General features: G+C 36.9%; 1 protein-coding gene across 1 annotated transcript in view; it reads right to left on the bottom strand.

The window, feature by feature from the left end:
- Positions 1–25,679, bottom strand: part of ptprga (protein tyrosine phosphatase receptor type Ga) — a 257,643-nt gene that overhangs the window by 11,374 nt on the left and 220,590 nt on the right. The window contains exons 13-22 of the mRNA XM_088916863.1: positions 25,294–25,432; positions 20,256–20,347; positions 13,501–13,592; positions 8,296–8,392; positions 7,441–7,523; positions 7,223–7,357; positions 6,790–6,924; positions 6,529–6,701; positions 4,857–4,992; positions 3,217–3,363 (exon numbers count right to left, since the gene is read on the bottom strand). Of these exons, the coding sequence (XP_088772989.1) occupies positions 3,217–3,363; positions 4,857–4,992; positions 6,529–6,701; positions 6,790–6,924; positions 7,223–7,357; positions 7,441–7,523; positions 8,296–8,392; positions 13,501–13,592; positions 20,256–20,347; positions 25,294–25,432 (1,229 nt within the window). The remainder of the gene's footprint in view (positions 1–3,216; positions 3,364–4,856; positions 4,993–6,528; positions 6,702–6,789; positions 6,925–7,222; positions 7,358–7,440; positions 7,524–8,295; positions 8,393–13,500; positions 13,593–20,255; positions 20,348–25,293; positions 25,433–25,679) is intronic.

Raw genomic sequence — 25,679 nt, 5'->3', positions numbered from 1 at the left:
AAATCTTCACAGCCCTAACATGTTCTCTGAAGCTGTCTCCGAGTCTCCTTCCTGTTTCTCCAATGTAAATGGCTGGGCATTTACTGCAATAGATACAGTAAATAAGGTTGCTGAAGGTACAAGATGTCATCTGAGTGATCCAGAATTGTCCTGAGGGGCCTTGAATGAGTGTGGTGTTAGATATGTAAACTTGTTCCTTTGTAGCCTACGCATGCTGACGCATCTACCCACCTGAACTACTTCAACCATAGGAAGGGTCTGAATACCTTGTTTGCAAGGCACTTTGTATGCAGGCACAGCATTTCTGATTATTTATTGTAAAATTCAGGACATTAGCAGGAACAGGAACTTCATAATTAAATGTATGTATATATTTAAATGCTTTAGCAAGGTGTTCAACAATTACAAACTTCAGATAGATTGTTAATATCTCAACATCATGTCTCCTAATTAGCTTGATAAAGCAGATTGACTTGACATTTAAGGCATGAATATGACTTTTTATTTTGCTGGCGATGATTAAAAAAATAACCTGAAGCCTCTGAAATAAGCCAGAGCAACAGGGATCGCATAGGCCTTTTTGATGCATCAACTTAATACTCTGACATTCAAAATCCTTCCAGACTCAAGCTGTTCAAAGCTGTACGGCCGAGAAGGTCACTTTCTGAAACAGGTCAGCATCTTTCAGGCACTTATAAAATACATTATAAGAATCAGTAATTAAATGTGAGTGTATAAGAACACTGTGGGTCTTGAGCTATCTTAAGTCTATTCATTTAAATGTCTTTCCACTTTAAGGTATGCAGTTTTACAGATTAGGGAAGACCTGATTTTTTTGTGCTCTACTCTTAATTTTGCATTTCAATTCAGTAGTCTTTAAAGCTGAAAGCTTCCTGTTAATATTATCCAAATCTTCACCTGAACTCTTTTTCTTCTCCTCACTTATCTTCAAAAAATTGAAAATCTGAAAATGTGGGTTTGTATAAAAGAAATAGAGCTTTTCTTGTATTAAATAATTTTTCAGATATACTTCTATTCTATATGTGTTAACTAACCCAGTTAGTTAAGCTCTGGTACCCTAGACAAGATCTGTTTTTTTGGAGTTTATAATAAAAGAAGACTCCAATTCCCCCCAATCCAAAGAATAAAAACAGGCCTCTAGCCCAAATCCTCCCCATTATCCCTTGCTCCAGCACCCTCCTATTCACAACCACTAAACCAGCAGCATCTTGCTCATTGTGCAGTCAGACAACCTTACACTCCTGACCATGCTGTCACCCCCTTTGTTAATGAATACTCTGCTACTTTTGCTCTGAAACTACTGTACTGTTACTACTGATGTATGGTATAGAATCCATAATTTAAAAGAGAGGAGTTGCAATGCAAATGTAAAACCAATCTGAAATTTAAGAAACAAACGTTCCATACATCTCTATTGCTCCTACTACTTCTTACCATGGATACTAAAAAATAATATCAGCAAACAAAATGAAAAATTTACACACAAAGGAATATTTACTATTCACTTTGTACCACCTTTTCAAATCTTGCACAGATGCAGTGAACACACTGTCATTATCAATTCAGTATATTGTATTTCTGGAATTCCACTTTCTCTCCTTAATCTCCATTGCTTTTCTATATTGCCGACAAATATAAAAAGGAGCATTCAACATGTTGTGCATTACTTTATTAAACATTTATCGTGACTATTAACCTAGCATACAGCTAAAAGGAAATGCATGAGCAATCTCTGTTATCCCTGTTCCCGGTTCCCTGTTATCACTGCTGAGCAATCAGGCATCTTTTCAAACTTATTCTTTAGAGTAATTAGATAATTAGATGATGATGATCCAATTTTATTTATTTGCTTTATATAATAGCACACGCACTGCAACACACAACAGAAGCAAAAAGAAGATGAAAGAAGAAAGTACAGCAAATTGACTTAGAGAAACCAAAGTCTATTTACATCCGCACTGAAAGCTTTAATTTATTAGTTAATTAGTTTAAGTCATTAAACAGGTTTTGACAATGTTTCCAGTCACAGAGCTGTGTTAACGGATTTGGGCAATGAGCTTCCCTGATGTGGTGCTGCACGTGAGAAGTTTCTGTTGCCCATTGTGTGGAGCTCAGTCTTCAGCTGAGTAAGAACAAGGCCAGATACAGAGAGAGAGTGTCTTTATTATCCCCTGGGGGGGTGGGGAGGCAATTGTTTTACAGCATCTAAGCTTAAGAGTTGGACCAAAGAGGATGTCCAAAGAGATGTGTCTTCAGACACGTTCATGCAAATGAAATTTATACATTTCAACTAGAACTTCATGGACACGGACAACTTGTATCATTATATACTCATTCATTATATTTCTGAATATTTTAAGTATTAATTCGAACTGATACAATAACAATATTTTTTTTTTTTACCAGACACACATCATCCATTTGGTTGCATTTGTACCAACCTCTAGCACTACCAGTACTTTTCAACTGTGTATTTATAATGAGGAAAAAAAGTCAATAACAAGCAGTGTAGCTTGAGCAAAACACCCTGTGGAGTCTGTTTCTTTTGCAGGATGACATGTGAAACCTGTTCTTAAATAATAATGACTTATTTTCATTTTTTAAATATAACCCTGACACACATAATTAATATGCAATTACTAAAGGGTATAAAAAATCCACATGGCAATGAAAAATTCTGCTACTAAGCAAACTATTAACTCAATTTTGTCTTAAGGCTAATTGCATTGCAACCCTGCAGCTTTTGTTTGTTTCATGAGAACACAATATATTACAAAATGTGCAAGAACTAGATTATACTAACTGGAGGAATAATGACAGCCTATTTATACCAATGTGTCATAAAATTCATAAAATTGTAATTTAGATCCCATGCTGTGATATGAGAATGGCATTACTGTGAAAATAGCAGCTTCTGGTTGATTTTATCAGTTATGGTAATAAGGGGCAAGAGGAAGCAGACAGCATGACAGGAAACTGTAAGAGAACTGGAACCGTATTTATGCACCTGTTTTCAAAATTCCAAAAACACAGTTTTACAAAGGAATGCAGTCTCAGAATATAAACGGGCACAGACATCAAATTACCAATCAGATCCATACAAAAAATATATAATACAGCAATAATAAAAATGATCTAGGGAATGCGACTGAGCTGTAAAGCATACAGCATCAACTGACAGTCGTGGAGGCTGACCTTAAATTGCTTTTCCAGATGCATCTTTCCACCAGGCCCGGGGGTGAGGATGCTATTGACATAGCTGTGTAGCTGACTGGCATATACTTCTGTTTCTTTGCCAAGGATAGCTTCCAGCAAGGCATCATGGGTAAAGATGTACTGCTCCTATACATGAACACAATTGAAAATAGACTTTCTAGTACTCACTTCAGACAGGCAGTGGTGCTTATTAACGTTCATACACTACAGCTCTTTTGCAGGAAATGAAGAGCGATTCACTAAGCTTTATTTTTTATATAATCAGATCAGGCTTTCATAAGGACATCCACCCAACAGCTGGTTATGTTCTGGATGTATAATCTATGTTGACAGAAAAGCACCATCAGAAACAACTGAAATTACCTGAAATGAAAAATGGTATATAAACAACTCTTGTTATTCAGGGTTGACTATTTCATATGCATATAGTTCATACTGTATGTACATTCCCTTTTTTACTAATTTACAACTGCTAATTATTGCAATAGCTCATTGTGCGTTTTTCTAGTCTCAGCTTGTATCTATGATCTGTGTGACCCAACATGGGGGAGAATGAGAAAGGGTAAGCAGTCCTCCCACTCTGTTCCATTTTAGCATTACTCATCTTTTAATAAGTTACTGGCAAAAAACTGCCCCAAACTGAACTTTCAGCTTCAAATGAAGGGGAGGTGCGCTCCTCACTGATGGCACTGGTGCCCAAGAGCCTGCAGGGGGTGCTGTGTCGCTGAGAGTTCAGCCTGGCTACCCACACCCTACTCAACTGGCCACAGTTGTTTAGGGACATGATCCCAGGCTCAAACCCGTGATCTTACAGCTCAACCTGAGATCATAGAGCCTTCAATGGTTGGGCCACTTGGGAGGCCCTGTGAATTATTATACCAGCTGCAGCCAACCACCAACCATTCCTACTGCAGCAATGATTGATGAGGGCTCTTAATAATGGCAGTTTTCATATCTGATACGTGCCTCAGTAATTCCAAGTAGTTTTCAAGAACAGTGCCTATTTTATTCATTCAACTTTCCCGAATATGTAAAGGTATTGTTTGGAGTTAAACTGATATCCTTATTTCTGTCTCCAATTATTTGATCACAACAATTAATACAGTTTCGATGAGCTTCTATGTTTTAAAACACTTAAAAAGTGCTCATGCTGTAATGAATAAAACAGTCCTTATCTGACTGAAAGATTTGGTCAAATCATTTTTAACTTGCCCACTATCATCATTGACCTATGTAGCCACATTGGTTCTAAATACAGTATCCGACAGTTTACAAACTCAGAGTATGAGGAGTGATTGCAGTATCCTAATGACAGAGACAGTTATTGAAGGAAGTGAACCTGAGGTCCACATTAAATTTAATAATTGGACTCTTGTAATCAGAGAAATCCATGTAGCAAACCACTGTCCTTCAAATAAAGAAGAATGTGCAAAGACCTAATTTAAAAAATCAACTAAATAAACAAGAAATAATAGGCCAGAAATTAAAATTAAAGTAACATGCTAGTCAGCAGAGCATTAATTTTAGAGTAAAAAAATGAATAATACAGGCTTAATGGCTAATGCATGCAAGACACGCAAGGGGAAACATTAAGCACTGAACTGCAGTGGAATGCTTACCTCAGTCTGGACGAGGTAGTTGCGCTGTGTCCTGATGTGTTTGAGGAAACCGAGGACATTGACTGTGCTTTTATCTTTTATCTGCTGTAACATACTGTCAATTACAATGTATGTTCCAGTTCTTCCAACACCAGCGCTAGACAGGGGAAAAGGAAACACATCTTTCAGCATTCGCCAAAGAAATTATGTTGAAAATTCTGGCAAGAGGCCTGAAAGTTCAGTTCTAAACCCCCAAGCTGAGAAAGCAGGAGTTTGAATTCCTAATGTTAAATGTTTTGTAATTCTAGCTTCCAGTGAGGCTCAATATCGTTTTTCATTAGCTGCAGTCTGGTCTTATGTCCAGCTGAGGGTTAATGTAGAAAAGCCAAGATTTCATTCAATCATTATCACCTAGACCCAGAAATTGCTAAAGGCCTGAGGAAAACTGTGGGATAGAGTGCTCTCAAATTAATGAATTAAGGCAAAGCTGCTCTCTGCAAAATGCAATGTCGGCTCAGTCCAGTAATTGACTGTGGAAACAGTTAAGCATCTAGAGTCAAGGTCAATTATCAAACATGTTTTGAAACTGCAGTAAGCACCATTACGCTTATTAAATGGTTTTCCCCTTGACCAATTATATACAATTTTATTTTTTCATACTATTCCACATTAGTTTGGTCAGTGAGTGGCTGCATAATGTTTGCTGAACTCAAAAAAGCACTTTATTTCTGAGGCTGTAACAGTAGGAGAAGACAGTCAAAAATAAGATGCTTAGAGAAAGGATCTCAAATCAGTCAGGAGGTGTCAAAATTGGCAGGGCAACAGTAACACTGCCTGCTTTTAGCAGTTTATTGTATCACTGATGCATTATTAGCAAAATGCATTTCTTTGCTTTGTATATGATTTGTTTCATTTTAAAAAAATGGTCACAAAAAGTAAAACGCAAAAGCATTCTTTTGCAAACGAACAGTTTAGTCAGGTAGTAATATTAGTGTGATTTTTAAATTATTTTCTTATTTTATGGTGCCAATGATTACTCAATATTTCAGGACAGGAGAGCATAAAAATAGAATCTGTAAAAAAAATAATTATCTAGAATCACTAGCTACAGTTGTACCTCAGATATATTTGGGCTCCTAATCAGATAAACAATATTTTGAATTGTCACCAGTAATCCGAACTAAACTGATTTAATTTCCAGTTGCCACGACCCTCAAGCAAATACTATTTTCTCTTTCTCCTGTAGAAAGCTTTGTGCCAAAATCTTGTGTGAGTCTGTTTGTCCAACAGTTAGTGAAACATCCTGTATTGTGAATATCTTGACGTAAGTTTTGGAATCCAGGATCAGCGTCTTGCAGTGTTTTCTGTTTTGTGAGGGTAGCTGCTCAATAAGGGGTTGACTGTGATATTCACAGTTTAAGAGTAATATCATGAAATTGTAATGTGTCTACTTTTATCTAGCCTAATACATAAGGCATCTCCCAAAAAGCAGAAAGTCATCTATTAATAAGCAAACTAACAGTTTTGGGAAAAGAAGAAGCAGTAAAAAACAGACATCATGTTGACCTTCAATAGTAAAAAAAAATATGAAAGACTACAGATGCACACAAAAGCCATGGTGTGAAATCAGTTAGGCTGTGTCTTCATAAACCTCCTCTCCTTGCATATTCTGCAAAGTAGTACATTTGCCTACCTGCAATGCACCAACACTGGGCCCATGTCTGCAGTCCTGGCAGCTGATGATCTCCTGACAAAGGTCAGGACAGGCAGAGCATACTCTGGCACACCCATGTCAGGCCACTGTGTGTAGTGATACTGGATCACAGTCCGCTCATTCTGACGTCCCTTAGGGTTCCCTTTCTGACCCTAGCAAGAGAAACACACGGCATAAGTAATGACGCTGAATAGCAGGAACTCTGATTTCTCCAGGAAACATGCCTCACAAGATGCACACCTTTTTAATTTTTGTATTCCGTATTGTGAAGCGCCGTAACGTGTAGCACGCATGCACTTGGGTGCTCTTCAGTGTCACAATGATGTTTCCGTATTCTTCGCTGTTTTCTGTTGGCCAGTACTGATCACATTTTCTCTACAAGGAGATGACAACAAGACAAACACCCAGTTAAAATTGACCATTTTCAAAGTGCAGTTACAGAGCTGTTTATTTTCTGAGAGACAAAAGAAAGAAATGCCACAAGAATTAATCTCAGAATAAAATGCATTAATCTAAATTGCATGTTAAATTTCCATTAGACAGTGTACTTTCAACCTGTATATAAGGTATGCTGTGTATTTTATTAAATCCAGACATTTTTGGAAGGTTATCTTGCATGTTTAAAATGTATTATTAATTTTTATTTTGAAATCTGGAAGAAAGCTGTACATACCCTGCCTTTCTCGACTAAATTTGTTATCATAACAACGATCCCTGTGTTCTGTTCCCAAATCATCCTCCAAAAGTCTTCAAAGGTGGACTTCAGAGGTCCCTGTGTTGCAATGTAAGCCTTTGACTTGTTGTAGCCCTGAAGAATGAAGAAATAATTAGTACCAGAAAAAACTTGCACAGCAGATAATATAAAACCAAAAATGTTGTTCGCAAACTTACATCAACATAATTTGCATTAATATAGTCACTGTGTTTTGCATCCTTTCCAGCTAGAGGGCGCAGTTTCACCCTGCTGTGATCATCTAGAAAAACAAATGAAATACTGTTATTTTTCATGAACACAAAGTTACTAGTTTTCTTTGTTTCACTTTTTGCAGCTCAAAGTTAACTAGTAGGTATTTAATGTATATTGATTGTCACATGATGCAAGTGGAACTTTATGTTTTTCAATAACTGGATCCTTTACAAGGCAAAGCTAAAATGATTGAGCAATCACTCACTCACATTTTCGCAAGTCATTAAAATTACTGTAAATGCTGCTCTATTTATACATTTTAAGAAGGCCTCTTGCAAATATAGTCCATCTACCTCCCAATAAAGATAATGCAGTATTCCACTAATGCTACCACCACTTGCATCAATGCACCTCCCCTCTATACTGCCAATTCATTGCTTTCACAAGTAACTCCATCATAAAGGTAAACGGATTACACATTTTAGTCCTTACACAACCTGCCACAAAATTCCTGTATAGTTGCAAAAAAAAAACTGAAACAAAAACAGTTTCACATTTAAACACATTAGGATATTCTGAACACCCTCCATCATGTCACATACTGTACATACTGTACATATCTATATACATAAGGTTAAAGTCTTCAAACTCCTTCAAATTTCCATTCACATACACCATTCAAGGAACTTGTAATGATATCTATATTTTATTTTTGCAGCTTGCTGTAGTTTAATCAATATCAGTCTTTGAACAAATGGCTATTTAAACCGTCCTGTGAGCTTTCCTACATAGTTTTTGACAATATTGTACAGTATTACCATGCAAGGTTCTACTCTTACATGCAACAATATTGATGTATCTGTTCTTGTGCTTGTTGTCTGGGTGATTGGAGTGTTCTGCTGTGATCTTCATGTCAGCAGTGCACCGCTGTACTTCCTATTAAAAAAAAGGGAAACCAAAAAAGAATAAATCATGTTGTTTCAAAATAATCTAGCAAGGAAGGCATCTGTCAGGTAGGCATAGCTTTTCTGTAGCCATCATAATATTGCTCCTCTTTTATGTGAGACACAAATCTCTGAAGTTGAGAAAAAGCTTGTGTTATCCCTTCTGCAAAGAAATATGTACTGTAGAAAGGTTGATAAAAATTAGCCTAATTTAAAAAATAGGGGATACTGTTGATTTTGCAATAATGTACTGCACTCAAACAGCCAGACAGGTATTTTACATAGCTTCATTCAAAACGTACACTTTGTTCTTTTCATGCAGACCACAATGGACACTGAAATTAAATTAAACACTGATCTTTTCTGAGAGTTTTAACACTAGAGATAATTGAAACAAATGATGCTCTAAGTCCTGAGAAAGTTTTCTTATGTCAAAATCTGGTTAGACCCTTTGCTTGGGTATGTAGGCTGGACTTTATGGTTTATTCCTGTATTCCCAATCCTGTGTGTTATCAAATACAAGTACTATGTAGTATTGAGCTTTCTTTAATTTTCTTTAAAGTGCTTGCACCTATAACCACCCCACCACTGAAAGCAAAAAGCATTACATAAATAAAATTAAACATAGCCCAAATCAGTACAAAAGCTGCTTTTCATTTCCCTACTCTTGCTCAAAACATCAAAAGCAGTTGGCAAAAAGCTGTTTGGTGTTAAATTGCATGAGAGGTCTTGATCATGTAGATTGACTCTGAAATTGGTATTCTAATGATCTATTGTTTTTTTGTCTTTCGAAAGATTCCCTGCTCTAAGAGGATGCTGTTATTTTTTTAATAATAATAATAATAACATCATACCCCAGGTTGCTCTCCATAAGACACACAGATAGGGAGATAACCTGGGGTCAGAGTGCAGGGTCTGCCATTGTACAGCACCTCTGGAGCAGTTGGGTTAAGGGCCTTGCTCAGGAGCCCAACGGAGTAGGATTCCTCTGCCGGCTGCAGGATTTGAACCGGCAACCTTCCAGCTACAGGCGCAGAGCCTTAGCCACAGAGCCGCCGCTCCGCCCCAAATTTGTAGTATCTGCTATCAGGTGTGAAATAATCAAACTTCAAAATCAAGAAAAGCTAAAAGCTAAGGCTTTCCAAGCTAAAAAATCATAGCCACCGTAAGTATTACAAATAAATATTATTTTCTGTGTGAGTTTGTATGGACACAAAATAAATCAAAACAACAGCTATAAAATCATTGCAAAACTCTAAAACTGTACCTACTGTATTAAGTACTAGTGTACACCTAATTACATTAATTAGTTAATTAATTGTCCCATTAATTAATGGGACAACACACACGAATGACTCGCAATATTAGGCAATAAACAGTAGAATTGCAATACATATTTAATTACAGAGTAATTACACCATGAAATTACTGATTTTATAATTACTATACGCACATAATAATTATTACACTATTACATTGTTACATTGTGATAAATAATGTTTGGAATTGTCATGGAAGTAGTGATTTTGAAAAGGGGTCTGTTTGTCACTAGCTTTCATGATCTGCCTATGAAAGCACTAAGAGGTTTTAACAAACACTGAAACGCCATAGTACTTATTTGTCTGTCAATCACAGGCATTAGTGCATATTGTACTCACTCTTATGGCAACAATTTCAACCTTTTTCCACCCATGTCACACTAAAACTACTAAATCTCACTACTCACCACTTTTTCAGAAGCCGCAAATAAACACCTTCATCTTAACTGCCCCATTCATGATGTGATCAAGAAAAGCCTACATTCCAAACACCCTTTTGAGGTTTTCAGTAAGTGATCTGGATTTTAGTGACAGATTTTTGGATTTTGGATACCATTTGGAGTGGTATTTATTGGTTTAAAATATTTTATTTTAATTTTCATAGATTTTTATACATGCAAACCTAACCTGGACTGACAGCACACAAGTGTGCAGTGGTAATGTGATTGGAAAATTTAAGTCACCTGCCACCTGGCAGTATAGCACATTTCTGTATTTGACAACTGAGGAGAAATAAGAACGAGGTGCCACACGTCACCCCTGTATAACATGGTGGATATTGAAGCACACCTACGGACACTTTGCACATGATGGCTGCTTCCACAGAAACATTAGATTCATGAGCTTCTGAATCAACCTTTGTATGTAAGTACACAATTGCAAAATAAAGTTGTGTACAGTATTCTGGTAAATGATGACTTCTGCTGTTCCCTACAGAAGACTGTTCTCCCAAAAGAGCTTGTATCGTGTTCAGATGAATTTTCATTTGAGAGAGCAACCAGACAGGGATGCCCTTTTAGCTCCATCTGTTTGTCTTCACCTCACAGCCCCCTGACACTGCTGTCTGGGTTGTTTCCAGCACTATTGGCATCTGTTTCCCTGTGCGAGTGAATAGAATAAGGCAACATGCAGATGATGATCCTCTTCCATTCAGGAAACTGATTACACACTTCAAGGAGGTCAACCTCAGAGTCATTGTCTCCACACTGTTCTTCAGCAACAGTTTTAAAACTGAAACACATTTATGTTCTGTAGTACATATAAACAAAAGCACCTGAAGAATAGTTAAGAATTATATTCGTTTGTTTATTCTGAATTTTGTTATTTTAATTTTTATTTTCTCATTTCCAGGAGTGAACAATGTATTAGGGGGATTACCCTCTATATAGCACATTGTCTCACTTTACTTCTCAGCAGCATTCACTACGGACATAAAATACATATACAAAATACAAATAAAAATACGTCTATTAAGATACATAATGAAAGTGATACTGACACCTTTTTACAGAACTGCCATAAAGTAGACGAGAACTTTGCTGCACCAAAATAAGGAGTTTGGAATTTGTGTACGATTCAAAGGATTCTTCAAAAAGATGGTATACTAACAGACAAAAGAAAAAAAACACATTTTTAATAGATGGCTGTGGTCTCAGCTGGCACTGGTTCCTGTTACCCATACTGCTGAAGGCAGGGCAAAGTAATTAAACACATGCTACATTGCAATTCATCAGGATGTCACAGTCCACACGGAGGAGAGGTACCTACACAAAACCTATCATATGAATGCGCAGAATCAACAGAGTTCAATCATCAATGTGAAGACAGATGAAGTTAAAGCTTTGAAAAGTAACAATTTACCTGTGGAATTACCATTTACACTTGTTATATTTCCAACGAAAACATGTATAGAAAATTCAAATTGTGCTCTTAAATTTTCAAACGGAAAATGTGTTAATTTTAAGTTACAATGTTGTGTAAACAAGGAATAAACTTTAGCAAACCAGTTGTCATGCATTAATGCAAATCAAACAACTGTTATAAGGAGTAAAAAACTCAAAAAGGAAATCCCTGACACTTTGAAATGCGATGACCAATATTTGTGATGTCGATGTAAACCTCATTTAAGAGAATTAATGCACGCTTCCAATCACAAATTAATGCTAATCTTAGCTTTAAACAAAACTACAATGAAGAATATATAACCACAGGGTGTTAGACAACTAAACGGCAACCTGTTGCCATTTAAAGAGTACCCAAACACAAAGAGAAAAAACATGCCTATTTTTATACATGATTGCATGAGTGTATTTCCAAGGGTTACTATTTTTTTCTGGACAGTTTTGAATGCACTTCCCCACGTGACCTGACAGCAGGAGGCCCTCAATAACCAACTCTTCTCCTTTCAGCACCAACTGCACTGCTGCAAACAAAACCACACAGTAACACATGAGAAAGAACTTGGCTGCTTAATCAAAAGGTTTTGCTCTGCTGCATTCCCATTTTTCTCTTTTCTTACTCCCCTGGCTGAATAAAAGGCTTTAGATTAGACAGAGCACTCCATTGAGAAATACTAGGCCCTTTTCTCTAGGAGCGCTTAAACCACTTCATGGTGTCCATCAACAAGAACGACATAAAGGCCTGCTGTTCTACAAAGGGAAATCATTAACACACTACTCTCTTTACAGTTACCCCTCACCCCTGGGGAATGCTGGAATTAAAGAAGTTAGTTAAGAGAAACTGATAAGAAATGCTACAGTCACCTTCCCAAACTGACTTCTGCAGAACTGACCTGACACTACCTGAATTATGAAGTCAGCAGGAATTAAAGACACTAAAAGCCATAAACATCTATTTTTCCTGACGAGCATTCCATTACTACTGTCTCTTTATGAGCAGTCTGCCACATCTAATGAGGTAGCTGAACTGACGACATCTCTGCCGTTTTGCTTAGATGGCAATAGCAAATGCCTGATAGGTGACATGCAAGCTAAAGGACAGTCATTAAGCCAGATTTATCATTTTAATTTTCTTAACAAGATGAAGATAAAGGAAGGGAAAAAATAAAATGTAAAACCTAAGCCACTCTACTGTGATTTCTTTAACACAATAAAATACCCCTGGTATTCAGGAACTCTCCAGAAATTCCCATAAGGCATTTGATTTAATTCCCTTCGAAATTATGCCTAGAAAATAGAGATCACAAATATCACAGCACAGCCAGCAGCTGAAGATCAAGGCCACTGATAAGTAGTTTATTATTATTACTTATTTGATGGTGTCAGAACCAGATGTGATCAATAGGGCAGAGTCAGAAAATCATGAATAATTGATAGCCCTGATTCCCATTTGATCATCCCAATAATACCATGTTCTCAAGGGGAAAACATTTATTTTGCACATCATCAACACAGCCATGTACTACAATGTTCTTGCCCAACCAACCAGTTAGGAGATGGTATAAATGAACAAAATTGCCTCCTTCTAAAACCATCTGCTTCCACTGTTAGCAAGGAAAACACAATCTGACATACAAGAGAGAACAATCCTTCAATAACCTAGCACTGCCTTTACATGCAGGTGTACTACATGTTTTTGGGTTATAATTCAAATTGTCCCTTCATCTGGGTGTTGCTAATTGTTGTATTCTTTATCTAAAAATATGTATAAAAGGTGTATATGAGATAAAGATGTCCCACCTACCATGATGCCAAAAAATACGTACATTTCAAATTATCTCACACAAAGAAATTGTATTTTCAAAGGCAATGCGAATTCTTACCTCAAATTCCTCTGAAAATCCATGTTGGTTATTAGAATAGAGCTCAGAGATGTGCTTCACAAACTGCTTGACTGGAATGGCCTCCATATCGTCTGGAAGACAAAGGAAGAAGAAATAACTGTCTTTTTCCAGGAATCACCCCCCCCATTGCTAGAACTAACAGATCAAATTGCACAGGGAAAAACTAGTAAAGACCAATATTGCAGAACTTGAATATTCTGAAAATCCTTCATAATGACATCTTAAATATTTAAGAATGACTAATGAACACATGGATTATTCATAACAGCTGGCTTATGTCTTATAGGTAAAATACATTCATAGCTTTCATCTTGGCAGTCTATAAATGATTAAAATGCAATCCGACTGCAGTTATTCTCCATTCCTAAACAATTTAAAGCGAGATTTGTTGAGGATCTTTATTTTAATGAAGGCCACAAATCTACTTAGCATGCTGCAGTTGTTTATATGCAAGTCACTTTTTCTGGGAACACGTACGAAACATTGCGCTGCTATTTACATTACGGGTCTTAAAATAAATTTCTAAGGCTTCATCTATTGCCGTCAGGAGCTAGAAATTTTAATCTTCTCTTGCCCAAGGTCTTCAACAGCAATTCAGATAATGACATTATTTACCACAAAAGACAAATTAAAGATGACTTGAAAATGCTGATATATGAAACACAACATATTATATAATTAGAGTTGGGCTTTGACAACAGCACTTTGTGAACAACAGTACCAGAATCCCTCTCTCCATTTATTTATTTAAATCTCTACAAGTAGATATTAGCATTTTTAGGCATTTAATTAGCACTTATAAACAGGCTGAAACTGAAAGGACAACACTCAATTTAATCTGATCATGACTGCACTAGTTGTAATTTTAGATGGTTCCAGTTTGCAAGGGTCTATTTCTCCCATTCCTTCAATTCTTCAAGAATTTCCTTATTATTCTTTCCATGTTTCCTGCTAAGCATCCTTCAGTCTGCTTTGCAAAGTGTTAATGCTCATGTGCCAAGGTCTGCTTGTGTGCTCATTATTATACAGTATATAGCATCAGCAAAGTTTCTGTTCAGTGCGTTACCTGACTAGCTCTGGGTCACACACTCACTGCCAACCACTGAAATCAGTAATGTACTAGACTGAAATTCTGCAGATGCTACTAGTTAGCATTTGAAACATTGTTTCAGAAATCAATTTCTTCACATAGATTTGAAATGCTAAAATACTTTAAAATGTTTTATTTGAAAACCAGCACAATGTATCCACAAAGGCACTATGATAGCTTTCTTACAATGATCCTTAATATGATTCTTTTTAAAAAATGGCCAGACGAGATCCTTGGATCATTGATCTACTAAAAATCTAAATTATTTGGCCAAACTCTCTTTTATTTGAAGTTTTTCTTACGTTTAAAAGTTATAATTTATAAAGTCATAAAGTTATAAATTATAGGTGATTAATAATCAAACTCAAATCTCACCCTCACCATACCAGTAACCATAACATATTATGACACGATGACACTGCCATGACAAATGTTAATAGTTTTGAATATTCATGCACCTGTTATGCCATTTGGATCAATAACTATGAAGGAGTATCATCACCATCTCATAGTATCATTCGTTGGCTTCATTAAGACATTTTGATGTTTACTTAAGACCACATTCAAACAAAGTATGACCATGCACTTAGAATATTTCCGACTATATTCCATTTCCAAATAACATTATATTTCTATCATTATAAACTGTGCTCCACTGATTTCAAACCTAGCTTTTATTTCTGACTCATACATACAGTATGACTTCTCAATGTGCAACCCTATCTCCTGCTGATAAAGTTAGTATTCAGAGGGCAGAGTGTGAACCCAGTGCTTAGGAAGTGCAAGAACCAGAAAAATTGCAGTTCCAAACCTGTTGATGGGCTGTGGATCTGGCTCAAAATGCCTGAGGGGGATTTGCAACTGGAGATCAATTTATTTACTCAAGTTTAAGAATGCATTCTGTAAAACGTCCCCTCTCTTTTTGATTTGAACATGTCAGACAGCTTTATGTTTTTGAATTTTGAGACTTCCTGACTTTTTATCCTTTCCAAATTTATACAAAGCAGACACGGGATAGCTGTTTCTTTTAAATGCAAGTGTTACAGTGGTCAATGTTTTTCTTTCTCTCTACTATCTTAACCTGTATTATTTCTCACAACAAACCCACCCGGCACTGAAGAGCATACATAGTCCAAGGACCCTCGGTCCCCGAACTGCTCTAGTGTGCCTGACATGAAGGTTTGTGCCTGCAGGTGTTCAGGAAGTGTGTGCATGGACACTGCAAAGGGCATGAGGCATCAGAGCACACAGTGATAACACAGCACAAGTACTTCTCCCTCTTGAACTAGAAGAAGGCATCTCTAGTGATTCAGGAGGCTACCGAGAAGACTCATTTTTGAGACTGGCACTGTAGTGTTATGGAGAGGTTTAGGGGCGTACATTTATTATACAAAGATATCACAGACTCTGAATTGCAGTTTGGCACAGCTTATGTCTGATTTTATCTTTCAAAAGGCATTTTCCCCTTAGTTTTTTTTTCAGTTCAGCCTGCCAGTTCCACATGAACACTATTCTGTCCAAAGCTAGGACATCCGTTGTGATGGCTTATGTGATGCACCGCAGACAGATTCCTATATTTTGTCACATCTCATCAGATCAGATTTCACAGCTGTTGAAGAGATATGACACTGCAACTGTGATTGTTTTAAAATCTTTCAATTCAGCGGAGAGAGAAGGTTAAACAAGGGCACTTACTTAAGAAATATATGCAGTATCCACCAACAACAGCTCAAAGTTTTCGCTACACTGTGATGCAGTATGCAGTATCTGATTGTATGCAGTATGTATACCATGCTCAAAATGGACGTTTTTTATTAAGATTTCTTTTGTAATGAATGCTCTGCATCAGCAGGTTTAAAAAATTCAACATCATGTAATACTGTATATTATTATAATGTGCCATGTATTAATTCGACACAAAATGGACTATGCTTATAATCCCCTGGCTTAAAACCTAGATTTCAAGTCCATAGACCTTTTGATGACTTACTGTATACAAAAATACATTGCTCTGCTAAATACAGGGGGTCCCTGTTTATAGTCCTTAATGGGGACAGGGGGGGCATATTCCCCAGAGGATGTTAACTGATACATAAGAATCAATGTATTTCAACAGTATTAGGGACCAGGACATGATAACATTTGTGCATTTGTGCATGTACACTCACATTTTCTGTGTATAAACATATACAATTATTGTAATAACCCATTAAATTGAGCATTTAAATGTAATTTAACCTTGTTTAAAACATTTCAGAAAGGCACAGAATGACATAGTTTATCATGTATGTACAGTACAAAGAAAAAGCAATACACAGCCAAATATTAAACTTTTATGCTACATAAAGTAACATTTAATACTGTGTATACAGTATGACAAAAAACATCTAATACCGCATAGTCATTTTTTTTATAATTTAAACTTATCTAGCAATGTAGTCTGCTTATGCTTCTGTTCTCAGAACTTTTTTGTTACAGTGCTTTATGTTAAGAGGACATAAAATCGGGGTATAGAAAAATGTCAAAAATTACATAAACATCTCAAATACATATACATTATAAAATAATATAGTAATAATATATCTATGATAATTTTTTTATAATAACAGCAAATATGCAATTAATTTACTAGAAATTTGCCATTTTTTCACAGTATGGACAGGTTTTAAAGTGGAGTTTATGTCCATTAGACAGCAGGTCAGGGAATTTTTATGTCCACTGTCACAAAAAGTCAATAGCGAAAAGCAGGGTGACCCTAAGCAGGGACCCCTTGTATCACTCATTATCAATACTGCAAAAAATTTTTATTCATATGATCTAATTTTCTTCAAAGCTATCACTCACTAGACTCCAGCAAAACAATTATGGTACTATCAAGTCACTGAAATAAGAAAAGAGTTGTATCTGTGGCTCACAACAAATAACTTTGTAAAACTTGATATTAGTCTCCATAGAGTCTCGCCACTTTGAAAATTGGCAGAAATCCATTTCAAATCCATAATGTGAATATGTAAAATTGTCTAGAATCCCTTTAAACAGACTTTATTTAATCTTGAAAAAGTGCCAAATCTGTGCTCCATCCATTATCATATAATTATTCACTCCTAATAAGGGTAACAACAACCTGGAGCCCATCCCAGAAGCACAGGGGTACAAGACCTTACTGCATTCTGAACGGGATGCTAGTTCATTACCAGGTCCACAGATACACAGCAACAATTTTTAGACGCCAGATAACAGAACCAACATGGGCAGTATGAGACACATGGAGAAAACCCATGTGGACCCAGGGTGAACATGCAGACTCCACAACAAAATTTATCCACCATCCAGTATTTAACCCAAGTTCCAAGAGTTGGGAGGCAGCAAAGCTAACTACCACATAAAAACCTTAGCCAAATGATATAGGAATACAAGCAATAGTGCTTACAGGGTGAGTGATCAGAAAACTAGCAGTTCCATATAATACCCTTCAACTCCAATTTATAAATAAAACAAGTAAGCCACATGGTGGGTATCATCCCCTGGGAACTTCAAGCTGCCTGAACAAAGCCTGTTACCGTAAATGCTGGCATCTTGCCAAATGAAAAGAACCTCAGAAATATTGATATGAATTTTAGTTGCCAGGTTTACTGGCTACTTAAGCACATGAGAATACTCTTTTGCATTTTTGTTACACATTAATCACTCTGAGTTAATCATATTTTCTGCATCCTAAGCTCCTTTCAGATTCTTAGCCCTTTTACTTCTTATGCTTCAGGCCTATCTGACCCAGCAGAAATTACTGCTCAACATTAATGCCGGTAGAACTGGTTCCCTCGTGAAGCTTATCCTGACATGGGATTCTGAGCCTTTTGTGGGACCTGTCTCCCTGCCTTGTCTAGAAAGCTGAGCTTTCATCATGGCAAGGAAGCAAGGAGAACAGGGTTGGGGTTAGCAACTGCCGGCAGACAGCTGACTCTTCCACAACAGCCAGGGGCCTGTGTATTGTTTTCAGTTTCAATTCTCACAAAACATCTACATGAACCGAAAAGGAACAAATGAAATACTAACAGCCTAATGCAGAGCAGCCAAGGAAAAGCTACATTTATTCATAATCATCCCATTAACCTTTTTTCAATTCCGCAAACTTATCAAAACATAGTGATGCAAATAAATATATTACTCTTGAAGTTCCACAGGAGCATGGGTGGACATTAAGACTTTTTTCTGCCGTGCATCAATATTGTGTAACACTACATTGTACAATTAAAAACACATGCATCAATTTCAGTTCACAACAGCAAATTATAAGGAACGATGCTTTAAAATTAAAGACAATTTTTATGTAAAGTATAGTGATAATCCCCTCAAACAAGCAGCCAAAGAGTTATTTCACCCTCTTCCCATCAGCTAAAATGTGAACGCATTAAAAAGAGAATGTCTTGATGGATTTTGCATTGTGAGAAACATAAAAAATCTATGGGATATAAACAGTTTGCCATAAAGTTTAACTGCTTTTCTTCTGTAGTTCTTCCTCTTCTAACACATACACTTGCCGCTTAAAAGATAGGACCTATTATTTTAACTGGAGAAAGAAAAAGGGTTATCTAATAAAAATCCTAGATGGATAGTCAATAATGACAACTTATCCTGCCAACAGCTGTCCTCTTTAACTAAAGCACATAGTCATAAAACAGACAGTCATTACTCTGGCATTACTTAAAGAAGCAGTATACCTCTTCCTATTGACTAGATGTCACTTTAAATTGGAGCCCAGAAGTGAAAGAAAAATTTAATGAGAATAATCACCCTAAAAAATTAATACATATTGTGTGAATACAGCTTTTATGCAAAATGGCTTAAGTTGAAATATGACTAAACTCCTGTCCAATAAACTTAGGGAGAAATAGGGAGTCCCTTATTAAAAAGGACTGTTGTTGACCTAAATTTTGCTAACATGTCACCAATTTGATGGAGTGTACCTGCTGTATATTACATTCAACAATTTCTATATTGCACAGCACCCAAGCAAAATGACAGCCTATATAACATAAGAGAAGTTGCAATATACACAGTTTAATCCAATTAACAGTACACCATTGTGTTAATTATCTTCATTTTACCCTTATGGAATGTCAATCCATTATTGAAGCACCATAGCCTGCATCTACATTACTGAACACTGGACAAACGTTCTGACTAACTACTATCTAAACATGCCAAACTGCATGAACAGAAGCTGGGTATTTTAGCTTAAAATGGAAAAAGGTGATTCTGAAATTCTACAAGTTTCTTCTGAGTAAAAACGGTCACTTCAAGATACACTGTCAATGAGAACTGTCAATTAGAAATCTTGAGAACACTGCTAAAAATTTGTTTAGACAAAATGGGAGAACAAATTTTAAAATATATGCAAATACGGTGACCTTTATTCTTGAAGCTGGAACACAAACAGGACTGAAAACTAAACTAAGACACACTGCAGAACATGAGATCTGTGTGTTGCAAATGTATACATTATTGATATGAACAGGCAGTTCCTCAAACTTGAAATGAACATGTTGGTGTTTTGACACCTTTCTTCATAACCTAGGTACTGGATACAGAGCAGAACATGGAATACCTGGGAATTTTGCAGTGTTTAAACCTCCTCCTTGCTTACCTGGTATTGGTATAACTGGTATGCTTTCATTGGGTACCACTCTGGGAGAGCTGCTGTCCTCCACATAGAAATGAGCTGTCTGGAAACACCTCCTGTCAGTAAAGGAGACAGAAAATCACACAGGTATGTCAGTCCACTTATTCTGTTTGACAATCACAACGAAAGCACCAGTGTTTCCTAGAAATAGATTGACAATCTTATTGGAAAGTTAAGTATTAATGCTTTAAATAATTTAAAACTTCCTGAGGCCAAAGTGTGTCCTTCACACCTAAAAATATATAGAGTCCATATATAGAGTGAGGGAATCAAGACAATTTATGCATTACATACTGTATGCATTAAAATACACATGCATTCTGACATGTTCCAGTTTCAAAACAGATGTGTATTTATCCACATGCACTCACTGCATCTTTAAGCGTGCCTAAACTGAGAACTGTATCATTTAAGACACAAGACAACACATTACGATTCCTATCACTTCTGCTTTGTTGTAACAACCTGACCTGTCAATTTTAATGCTTGATGGCAATCGGGGCTAATCCTTGAGCTGGCTTTAACAAAAGTTTCATAACTGAAACTGCACCTGCAGCAAAGCTGCCCAGACCCACGAGGAGCCATGAAGAAAGTGAATTACAGATACTGCAACAGAAAAAATCAATAGGAATGATGCTGGATGGCCCAGAGAGCAGCCTGAGTCGGAGGCTGTTGTCTCTGATAATCTGATAACACCCCCCCCCTCCAGATAAACAAAACCAAATTTAACATATCACTCGCCACCTCCCTAGAGCAGTGACAGCTCAGGGCTCATTTAACCCTCCCCCTTGTCTGTTACCTGTACTTGATGCACAATAAGGAGCACAGGCTGGTCATCATAGAGAAGGCACTGAGCAGAAGAGTGGTGAGAGCTCCAAACAGCCTCTGCATGGTGCTGCTGACTGAGGCTGGACTCCCAGTGCAGGCGTCACTGCTCGTTGCTGCTTTAATGACTTGCTGGGGGCCGGAACTGAATATCTAATGAGCTTCTGTTTGCTGGGAGAGCTGCTGCAGCTCGGACTACCTTGACAAGAGGAGGGACTTTCAGCCTACGGGGGCGCCTGATGCTCTTGAATAGAATTAGATGGCACAATGTTCTCCCTCTCCCCTTAAACTGTTTTCCGGCACCTGCTCCTGCATCCACCCTGCTCCCAGATTCGTGCCATAATTGTCTGCTTTGTTCCCTTCAGTCAATGAAGTCAAACAATAGATCTGGGCCTGAAAAGCCCTAGGACACTAACACATTGTAAACACCTTTTCTTTCTCAAGAACAGAAGCTGTAGCCAAAGGATGGAAAATGCACACACTCTCCAATCCTGTATGTAATGCTAAGGCACTGTTGATCTCGCAGTGCCACCCATACAACCACAGAATTAAATGAGCAAGCTATAAAGAACCTAACAAGATACATTCAATCGGCAATGAATATATGCAGTACAGTACTTCTTCATAAAGATAGAAAGCTAGCTAGAAAAACTAAAATACGGTAAAAAAATGATCTTAAGCAGCAATGCTACATAATTGAAATCTGAAATTAAAAAGACAGCAGATTACTGCCATCTGGTTCTGTGCTTTCAAAGTTCAAGATTTTTTTTTAATTGGCAAGAATTTGCCTATTATACCACTCAATCTTCAACAATTCAGCTGAACGCACAACTGAGGGCTATAAACAGGGGTTACAGTACATACAAAATAAACATGAATAATTTAATCAACTCTCAGCAATATTTAAAGCAATTTACACAAAGCAATTTTCCTACTACAAATAACTGCTTATAATAAATTGTGCCAACTTAGCCTTTAGTATGCGAGAAGTTGCACTTTTTTATCACACTATGTTAACATAAATACTGCATTCCGTATTTTACGGGTTTTACCAAGCTTTTCATTAGGGCTTCCTCCCTACCCCAGTAACTAAATGCCCTATCCTGAATTTATTCACGATGAAAAATGTTCCAGAAATGAAAATGAAAACAAGAAAAAAGAATCAGCACTACACACTGGACACAGTACACTCAAATCCACTCATGTTCTCCCACAGATAAAGACAAATCGAAATAAGTATTAAACCCAATAATCATATTCACGTGGGTAATTTACACCTCAGACCATTTTAAACACACGAGAGATCATTTGCTATGCAATCAGCCAATGGATATCACACCCACAGCACCTCTAGAGAAAAAAAAAAGAGGAAAAAAGAGTGTGCAATAGGTCGTGCAGCAAGGCCATTGCCCTCAGGGAACATGCTGTGTCTAGGGAACCATCAGAGACCAGACACTGCTTCTGTCACATTATAGTGTTCCTGGAAAAAAAAAGCAAATTGCTGCTGAGTTAGAACCAAATGTCTTTTAACAGCTGATTATTATTTTATTTTTTCAGCGACTGCAGTGTATATACTGTTAAAACCGAACACAAAGAAGTCTCACAAAGAGGTGAAGGGGCTGTTTGAAGTACTGTGCTGGCTATGGGGCTACATAGAAACAGAAGCAGCTAAGCTTGATGAGCCTCCCATCATATCTGGCATTTTCCTGAAGCCTGATGTTCCGAAAGCTTTTAGAAGTACATATATAAAGTAAACATGACTGGGTTTAAGAGCTCTTCATAAACGAGGGTCACCAAACCCCCTTCTATTAGTGAGTGACTGCATTGTGAATTCATGTTAATTATATTAGACTCAACTAACCAGTATTTCACTCTCAACTTAGATGTATCAAATATTGAAGAATAGAAATCCAAACTTATAAGAACCTGCCATCTTATATTATTCCTAATGTTTACCCTTACCAAAAAATTACATATTAATGCAACTCACATTATTAAGGTAAGGATTTGTGAAGTCTGAGTATTTGAGAAAATGCACAAGCTCTGAATTTGTTTCATTAGATAGTTCTTGGCAGGCAAAGCAAAAACCAATAAGCTTAATGTTTTCTTTATACAAAGCCAGCAAATAAATGCTTCCAATAAACCAAATACTGTAATATGTACAATTCTAACAAAGCATAAAGTAAAGCACTTTAATAAAAAGTCTGTGAACATATTTTCCTAAGCATAAGAAAAGTCTATAAAAAAAAGCACACAGGAGTACATGTGTGGGACTCAGTTGCACAAAGACTATCAATACGCAACCAGGAACTAAATATTTGCTTAAACCTGCCTACCTAATCTCTAGCACTAATGCCTTAATTAGACAGCACCCCTATCTCAGCCCCCTGAGTCTGAAGAAAGCCGAGCCACTTTATTTTCATAAGCCTATAAAGGCACATCTCTCACCAGCAGTCAGGAACAAATTAACCTGCACGTTACTCTAGCCTCACCAGTTAAAACTTCGTTACCAATTTGAAATAAATACTGGCACCATCTGCGTTGGTCACATACTCATTTCACAAATGGAAGGACAGCAGTTTGCAAACAGCGAAGCTGGCCTTGTTTCTTATCAGTTCACTCATTTGTCTTATTAAAATGCAATAGTCTAGTTCAAGAGAAATGGCTGGTGCATAACTTTCAGGTTTAAAAAACCGTATTTTTAATATATTCATTAATTTGAAATCATATTGTAATTATCACAATACCAAAGACCTTTCATTGTAAGGACTGGTTACTATTTTTACTCTGAATTTGTCTTTGTAAAAATATACATTCTAATTTTGTCTCCATTTTCTTTTTAAATGCAATTTCTATGATTTTTTAAGGTATTGGAAATCCACACCTCATTATATTATATATATAAGAGAAAGTTCTTCCAGGGAAACTGGAGTTTTCATAGCAAAGGGAAAACATTCTTCACTCCAGTTAGCACATAGCTTTTGTCTGGTACACATGTTTAATCCAGCTTTTGAAAGCATCATGCAGCATGTTTTTAGAAACCTCAGTCATTCTTTTTTTTTTTACTAATGAGCAGAGGCCACTCTACTGAAAAGCCCGACAGGACACCTCAGAGCACAGCCAGCAGCAGGGGGTCTGGTTGCCACAGCAACGGACAACTCGTGAATTTTGATATGCCCCCGCGAAGCCAGTTTGGTAAGACTCAACTAGGGAAAAGTTGCAAAGGAATTAGGCATTAATGATCATGTGACAGGGCACCCACAATATACAGCTGCACACAGTTGTGTCACAGGCTCGTGCAAGAACTGTTCAGAAAAGAAATGTTTATTTGATATTAAAAATATAAAATTCTAAAGCTAAAGTTATAAATTCTCTCCACACAGACATCCAACCCTTTTAGATTCAAGAGAAAATCAGGTCTGTCATACAAACAAACTTAAAAAAATGACTAGGCAAAATAAAGAGCACTGTAGAGTGTGTGAAATTCTAAATCACAGCAAACGTTTTCATGTTGAATTGGTTTTGTCATGCCTTTCACTGCTGGTAAGTCAAAGCCCATTTACAAGACAGCATATAACATGTGTGATGGGTAAAACAGACAGGAGAAGAGACACTTCACAGATATGATGCCCAGCAAATGATGGTAATGGCTAAGTAATGGATCCCTAAGGAAAGTCGTCACTGCTCTCTTTCCAGCTTAGTGTCAGCAGAGCACAATCACTCAGCTTTAACCTGGGTTCTCTCTTCATTGGAGTCATTAGACAGGCCTAATCAGAACCTTATGATATTAATTTTCTAGAGATTAATGAAGATAATATTTCCCTCGCAATCAGTGCAATCTGCCTTCATCACTTAGTAATACCTCCAAATTACAACCAAAGCAACAAGAATCTAACGAATCAAAACACATTAACCAAACTGAAAATATACTGTAGCATGCAAAATGGTATATTTTCGCTGTCTCAACCTCTGTATGATATACTTGTGCTTAAGTAGTACTCTTGTACTACTTAATAAGGTGATGACATTAAATGTAAATTCCAACTATACAAAGTATTATTCTCCATATTAAATCAAGGACAAAACAATTGCCCTTAAAACCTCAGACACACACAAATCTCTACAGAACGATGAGGCTGCAGTGATGTCTGCCTTGTATTCAATATTCAGGACTTACCGCCAGTATACCAGCACAGCCACCAAAAGAATGAGGCACACAAAGGTCAGAGCGGAGACAACAACCAAAGGGATGATCCACTCCATCTTGTTTGAAACATACGAGGAATGTCTTGTCATGTTGGAAACAGTATTTCTTTCTGTAGGTTAAATGAAAGGCAAATTATTAGTGGGCATATTGAGGTTTACATACGTACTAAACAAGAATGAAAACAGGAACTAGCAATGAGAACACAGCCTTTCCCTGCGTCTTTCCTAAAGCCTCAAAGTTTTATATTTAAGCTGAATAAAAACATACATAAATAAAGGTAGGGTTTTGTAAGGAAGCGCATCAGGAATGGTCATGACAGACAATTAAATAACTGTTGACAAAATAATTTATGCAGT

The sequence above is a fragment of the Atractosteus spatula genome, chromosome 5 (assembly GCF_055471065.1).
Source record: "Atractosteus spatula isolate fAtrSpa1 chromosome 5, fAtrSpa1.hap1, whole genome shotgun sequence".
NCBI classification, from domain to species: domain Eukaryota; kingdom Metazoa; phylum Chordata; class Actinopteri; order Semionotiformes; family Lepisosteidae; genus Atractosteus; species Atractosteus spatula.
Note: the sequence above shows the minus strand (reverse complement) of the source record. Positions and strands in the feature narration are given on the sequence as shown.